The following is a 7,121-nucleotide window of genomic DNA, read 5'->3' on the forward strand; positions in this document are numbered from 1 at the left end:
AACGTTCAAAATTTAGTTGTTTTGCATGGTTTTATTTAAAGAAGTATATTTCACTTACATACTAAATTGTAGTTATTATTAGGCTTAGGTAATTTCCCATACAAATGTATGGGACTAGACCTACGTTTGGGTCAAGTTGTACTTATTACTACGCTTAACAAATTTACTACACAAATGAATGGACCTACGTTTGGGTCAAGTTTCATGGAATTCTGAGAACGTTCAAAATTTAGTTGTTTTACACGGTTTTGTTAAAGTACGTTTCCCTTTCATACTAACTTGTAGTTACTATTACGTTTAGCCAATTTACCACACTAATGCATAGGTCTAGATCTACGTTTGGTCAAGTTACGTGTAATTCTGAGAATTTTCAATATATAACTGTTTTACACGGTTTTATTAAACAATGTTTGTTTTCCATTCATACTAACATGTAGTTATTATTACGCCTAGCAAATTTACCACACAAATGCATGAGTCTAGGCCTTTATTTGGGTCAAGTTTCGTGGATTTTTGAAAACGTTCATAGTTCAGCTGTTTTGCACAGTTTTCAATATATAACTGTTTTACACGGTTTTATTAAACAATGTTTGTTTTCCATTCATACTAACATGTAGTTATTATTACGCCTAGCAAATTTACCACACAAATGCATGAGTCTAGGCCTTTATTTGGGTCAAGTTTCGTGGATTTTTGAAAACGTTCATAGTTAAGAATCACCCATGTCAAGAAACTGCTCCATATTAGTTGTCCAATTACCCTGACGAGAAGCGCATGATTCAGAGAAGGCTATTCCCTCGGTGGATACGAGACGGACAAGCTTAGGCCAACTACTCTAAGGAAGAATAACTTGATGCCCTCCTCCTCAGATGGGAGGAGGGGAGAGACTGAATAATACACCAATAATGTGTTTGGCCAAACGCTGGACTGGCCCATTTGAGGGTCCAATCCGCACGAAAATTAGGTATAATGGCCCAAAAATGCACGAGGTCTAAGAAAGAGTAGCCCCCATGGACTAGATCCTGTGTATGGATGTCTGGGAGATGGGCCCTAGTCCACGACCATCAGCCCAAGACATTTAGTCTTAACTGGGTGCCTTAGTTGGCTATTCTTCCCATTGATAGGAGACTATTTGCTCTGAAAGTGAGTAAGCGCCCATGGAGACTATGACAGGGACAAAATGTTTGATATACTTATGCCCCCCACTACCCTCTAGAATTAATCACTAATGAGAGTAGAATCTAATATAGATAAACACTAATTTTGAAAAAAGAATTTATTATCTTATTTCAATTATAGATATTCGAATTAGATAATACAACTTGTAATAAAAAGAATTCATTATGTTACATAAATTTCGAAGTGTCCTCAACTTATATAATATATTACTAGCAGTATAGATAAAATAAAAATCGTGCACTCTCTAATTAAATGAAATTATATTACAAATTTTTAATTTGAGTAAACATAATTTATGCGCACATGTAACTTTAGTGTGCTTGATTTTATCATCCTAATCACTTCACTAAAAGGGTAAATTTGGTGAGAGAAATTTCCTGAGAAATAAATCTGAATTGTGGGATTAATTTGATAAATTTGACCAAAAATAATGATTGAAGTATAATTTTAATTTATGCACAAACGCTATAATGTATCAAACTATGCACATGCACTTTTATTCGACTCACAAATCAATAATAAATAGAAGTATAATGGCTTATTCAATTTTTCTCTATTTATCTTTTCGAGAACAATATGAATGGCGATTGGATGTAAGACTTTAATAGTTTTTTTGAATTATTATTAGGCGATTATCTCTACATTGTTTCGGATTTAGCCGGCGATTCATTTATTTCATAATAATTTGAATTATCAGAAAAAGTTTGTATTGGTATTTCAAGAATGAGTTGAATTAGTATGTTTTGATAGAAATTGGATTAAATATGTATTTTTTTACATTATTGTCATCAATTATAAAATTAAAATCAAAATGAAGCAAAATAGAAATTTTCTGTATGTCGAATAAAAATAATAGCCAAATATACCCTTATATAGATAAACTCCCGTCTAATTTTTTCTAAAAAATGGAGTTAACTCTTTGTTTTAACTGTTAACTTAACGGGCGATACGGATGAAAAATAAAATTTTAAATACCAAATCTGATCATTTAAAAATATAGGATATTAAAATTAAAAAAAAAAAGATATACTTTGGATACAAAAATTGAAATTATACCCTTAAGTCGCTGTCTCAGTTGATTATAACTTTTCTATCAGAACCTGAATACCTCTGCCCTTGTGAAGCAGACTTTATGAGTTGCTAAACAGCAGAGAATTATTTCCTTTTCTTGGATTTCTGGAGAAGATGAGAGTTTCTACAATGGCTGTTATTCGTAGAGGATTTGCTGCAAACAAGAGAGGTACTGTAACTTCTCCACTCTCTTTTCTCTCTTCATCTTTTCATAATCTCAGCCACGGAAATAGGCCCGATTGGGGGCAAGGCACACAAGACCGAACTTGGACAGAAACGTACTGAAGAGCTTCAAGGGCAGAGCTTTAGTGAAAAGATCCGCAAGTTAAACAAAACTGCGAATAAGCACAGGGGCAATAAAACCATCCTTGTATGCATCTCGAACGTTGCAGTCAATTTCGATGTGCTTAATACGTTCATGAAAAACAGGATTCGCAAGTATGTGAAGTGCGGCCTTGTTATCACAGAAGAGTGAAATAGGCAGAGGTAAAGAAACATCAAAGTCTGCCAATAGAAACGATAACTAGCGTAACTCACAAACCGTGGCTGCTAAACTGCGATATTCAACCTCCGTAGAAGATCGCGAAACCGTTGATTGCTTCTTCATTTTCCATGAGAAGAGGGCCTTCCCAAGGAAGATGCAAAAACCGGTCAAAGAACGCCTAGTATCAAAGCACGATGCGCAGTCGGCATCACAATAATCATGAAGATCCAAGGTGTTTGCAGCAGGAAAAAATAACCCAAGCGTAGGACAACCTTTAAGGTATCTCACCACGTGAAGAGCAGCATTCCAGTGAGTGTCACAAGGGTGATTGAGATACTGACTCAACTGTTGTACGGAGTAAGAGATGTCGGGTTGTTTGAAGCATAAATAGAGCAGTCTCCCTATTAGGCGTCTGTATGAATCAGGTGCTTGAAGCAGATCACCCGTGTTTGAATTCAATTTGAGTCCTGCAGGAAATGGCGTGGCAATAGATTTTGCTTCCTTCATACCTGTATCTGCAATAATGTCAAGTATGTACTTGGTTTGAGCTAAATATATGCCGTCAGGTTTACGTGCGATCTCCAAGCCTAAGAAGTAATGAGCATCCCCCATGTCTCTAATGGTAAATAAGTGATGGAGATAAGCTTTTACTTTCTGCAATGGTTCAACACAGGCTCCAGCAAGGAGAATATCATCGACATACACTAAAAGCGACACCAAACCATGGTCAGTCCAGAGGAAAAACAAATAATGATCATGAGCACACTGATTGAACCCAAATTGCTGCATTTTCATTATCAATTCAAAGTTCCATTGGCGTGAGGCGTGCTTCAAACCGTACAAGGACTTCTGTAATTTGCACACAAGGCCTGAATTCACATGATAACCGGCCGGGGAATCATATAGATGTCCTCATCTATGTACCCGTGAAGAAACGCATTATTAACATCTAATTGCTGAAGCAACCATCCTTTTGCTGCAGCAAAAGCAAGAAAAAGACGTACCGTTACAGCTTTCGCCACTGGGAAAAAACTCTCAATGAAGTCGACACCTTCTACTTGGTTATAACCTTTGGTGACAAGACGAGCTTTATGACGCTCTATGCTACCATCTGTCCATAATTTGGTCTTGAACACCCACTTATTACCAATAGCTCGTTTCCCAGGTGGAAGTGGTGTCAATGTCCAAGTATGATTCTCTTCCAGAGCCTGAATCTCTGCATCCATGGCCTCCCTCCATTCCGAAAATTGAGCTGTTTCTGCAAAAGAGTGAGGCTCCTGCACAATTGACAAAGAAGCTACAAAAGCAATGTATGCAGGAGACTTAGAATGCAGCATGGAAGAATTGTCTCGACACACAAAATCATTGAGCCATTGTGGTTTCTGAGTTATTCTAGTGGACCTACGTATAGGTGTGATTGTATGAGGAGTATTTGCAGAAGTCAAATGATCATGAGATGTTTTAGGTTGTACAATTTGTGATGATACAGTAGGCGGGGGAATAGATGACAAAAGAGGAGCAATGCCAGTACCAGCAGTTACAGTAGGAAGAGGGCAATCAAAAGTTTCTGTAGAATCATTTTGAGCATATGGAAACACTTCCACATGAAAGATCACATCTCTTGAAATAAAAACAGTGTGATCTTCTAAGTCATACATTCTATATTCCTTTTGTGTCATGGAATATCCCAAAAAAACACATTTATGAGCTCTCTTATGGAACTTGATTTTGCTAGGATTTAAATTCGTAGCAAAGCAAAGGCAACCGAAAGTTTTGAGATGTGAGTAAGTAGGAGGACGTCCAAATAACATCTGAAAAGGAGTTAACTAACCCAAAGTTTCAGTAGGTGTTCGATTTATAAGGTATATGGCAGCAAGAATACAAGCTCCCTAAAATTTAAGTGGAATGAAAGCTTGAAAAAGAACAGCTCGTGCAACATTTAGTAAATGCCTATGTTTCCTTTCTACCCTCCCATTTTGTTGAGGCGTATAAGGACACGAGGTCTGATGGATGATACCATACTTTTGACAAAAAGTTTGACAATTCAAGTTGATAAATTCGGAGCCATTATCAGAATGTAACATTTTTATTTTAGTTTCAAATTGCCTTTCAATCATGGCTGAGAAAGCAGTGTGTGGCAGGAACTTGGTCCTTATGTTTAATGAGGAATTCCCACAAGGACTTGCTAAAATCATCCAAGATAGTAAGAACGTAGCTGTAGCCAGATATACTGGGTGTTCTATACGGCCCCCAAAGGTCTAATTGAACCAATTCGAAGGGAACAAGAGACTGGGAAAGACTTGGTTTAAAACTAATTCTGGACTGCTTAGCTTTAGGACATATATCACATTGCATATCCACAAAATCATTCGAGATTTTACATTCAGGAATGTGTTTGATAGCGGACATAAAAGTATGTCCCATTCTTTTATGCCACACAAATTCATTACAGTCAATCATAGCACCACAAGAATGAGGTGTAGATACAGCAGCACTAAGCAGAGAAATGGAAGCAGTAGATTTCAGAATGTAAAGTTTATTCATCAAGACCCCTCTTGCCACCACTTCTCCAGTCTCTTGGTCCTGCAAGATGCAGCTGGACTGATTGAATACACATGAATGAATATTGTCACGGCACAATTGACTCACTGAAAGAATATTTACATTGAAATCAGGAATGAAAAAAAACAGAGGAAAGGCAAAGCTAATCAGAGATCTTTACGACTCTAATATAGGATATTACCTTTTTGGTTCCATCAGGTAAATGAACAAAATGTGCGCAAGATGGAGTGGAATATGACTCAAAACATGACAGAGATGCACACACATGATTTATAGCTCCTGACTGAATTATCCAGTTACCAAAATTTAAAGCAGAAGGCTTAAGAGTGTTACCTACGAACTGATCTTCAAAGTGTACAAAGTTCACGAAATGAGATATTGGATCAAAAATGTTCTTCTTCTGTTTGACCATTTTCAATAACCCAGTCACTAAATCCGCCATATCTGTTTTTGATTCACTGTTGGAAGCTGTATTCTCCACTTTGTTCACTGCTTTGGCTTCCAGATTACCAGAAAAATTATATTGTCCTCCATGCTGCCTTTTCTTATCATTCAACAACTTAAACCATTCTCAAGTTCCATGAATTTGAAAACATGTGTCGCGTAGATGACCTGTTTTGTGGTAGTGTGTACACACCAAGGATCGTTTATCAACATATGGTTTTCTTTTCTGCATTTGTTTTTGCATACCTTCCTTGCTATTATCTCTCATTCTAACCAGGTAGGCTCAATTGTTAGCATTATCTGCAAATTGATCTTGCACATTCCGTTTTTGTTCAACCGCAAAAATCATTGAAAATGCCTTTTCCAAATCTGGCAGCGGATCCATCATCAATAATTGACTCTTTTCTTTGTTAAAACTCTCATGGAGTCCCATGAGAAATTGCATCAATTGCATTGATGAATACATCTCTCCAATTGCTTTGTTAATGCCACAAACACAACCTCCACACGTGCACTTAGGGGAAGGGGCTAAACAAAACAATTCATTCCACAACTTTTTTATTTTAGTCAAGTAGGAGGTTAATGTCATATCACCTTGTGAAATATATGAAATCTCACGTTGTATTTGGTAAATCATTGGACCACTACTTCGTCCATATCCCATTTCAATTTCTAGCCACAACTCTCTCGAAGAACTTACATACATGAAGGCCTCCACGATTTCTTTCGAGATTGAGTTCCAGAGCCAAGATGTCACCATGAGATCTGCTCTTCTCCATTGTTCAAACAAAGCAGATCCAACTGGTGGTCGAGGAAACGATCCGTCAATGAAGGCAAGCTTCATTTTGCATCCTAGAGCAACGTACACTGCTCTACTCCATGTCAGGTAATTTGATCCAATCAAAGTTGTAGAAGTCGGTATAAAACTGGAATTGTTTGAAGGATGAATGTAAAGTACATCCTTCTGATACTGATCCTCCGCCATTTGTGGCGTATCTGTCATCCTAAAATACGGCTATGATTCAACTGTTTTGTGTGTCAATATACACGTTCCAGTATCTAGAGACCTTCAAGGTGAAGGCCCTGATACCATGTGGAAAAATAAGAAGCTCAATTGATCGAGAGAAAAATAGAAGACTGCCATACTTCCTTTCATTTCATCAGAAATCTGTTACAGAGTGTTTGAGGAAGAAGACATCTGTTTGTTTAAATAACAAATCCGCCAAGCCTCTAACCAATATACAACAGCCATCTCATATGACGTGGACCAATGAGGAACCAAATAAATGACTGGACAAAACTAACTAACTAATCTGAAAAACGTAAAAGATGAAAACACGTTTTCTCCTTGGCAAAAGACGTTCATCCTTGATCCAGCAAG

General features: G+C 37.2%; 2 protein-coding genes across 2 annotated transcripts; both read right to left on the reverse strand.

Annotated features, from left to right (window-relative positions):
- Positions 2,774-3,523, reverse strand: LOC110012416 (uncharacterized mitochondrial protein AtMg00810-like). Its single transcript, XM_020696011.1, has one exon. The coding sequence runs from the start codon at positions 3,521-3,523 to the stop codon at positions 2,774-2,776; it is 750 nt and encodes a 249-aa protein (XP_020551670.1).
- LOC105167794 lies at positions 4,844-6,725 on the reverse strand. Its single transcript, XM_011087609.1, has 3 exons — positions 6,441-6,725; positions 5,478-5,855; positions 4,844-5,317 (listed from the first exon to the last, which is right to left on the reverse strand). Exons 1-3 carry the CDS (start codon positions 6,723-6,725, stop codon positions 4,844-4,846), a joined length of 1,137 nt encoding a protein of 378 aa, XP_011085911.1.

Source organism: Sesamum indicum, linkage group LG8 (assembly GCF_000512975.1).
Source record: "Sesamum indicum cultivar Zhongzhi No. 13 linkage group LG8, S_indicum_v1.0, whole genome shotgun sequence".
In the NCBI taxonomy this organism is placed as follows: domain Eukaryota; kingdom Viridiplantae; phylum Streptophyta; class Magnoliopsida; order Lamiales; family Pedaliaceae; genus Sesamum; species Sesamum indicum.

Coding starts and splice junctions, on each gene's coding strand:
- LOC110012416 (XM_020696011.1), bottom strand. CDS start 3,523: ATGCAGCAATTTGGGTTCAATCAGTGTGCTCATGATCATTATTTGTTT.
- LOC105167794 (XM_011087609.1), bottom strand. CDS start 6,725: ATGGCGGAGGATCAGTATCAGAAGGATGTACTTTACATTCATCCTTCA. Junction 5,856..6,440: donor TCGTGGAGGCCTTCATGTAT/GTAAGTTCTTCG, acceptor GAATGGTTTAAG/TTGTTGAATGATAAGAAAAG. Junction 5,318..5,477: donor TACCTGATGGAACCAAAAAG/GTAATATCCTAT, acceptor TGCATCTTGCAG/GACCAAGAGACTGGAGAAGT.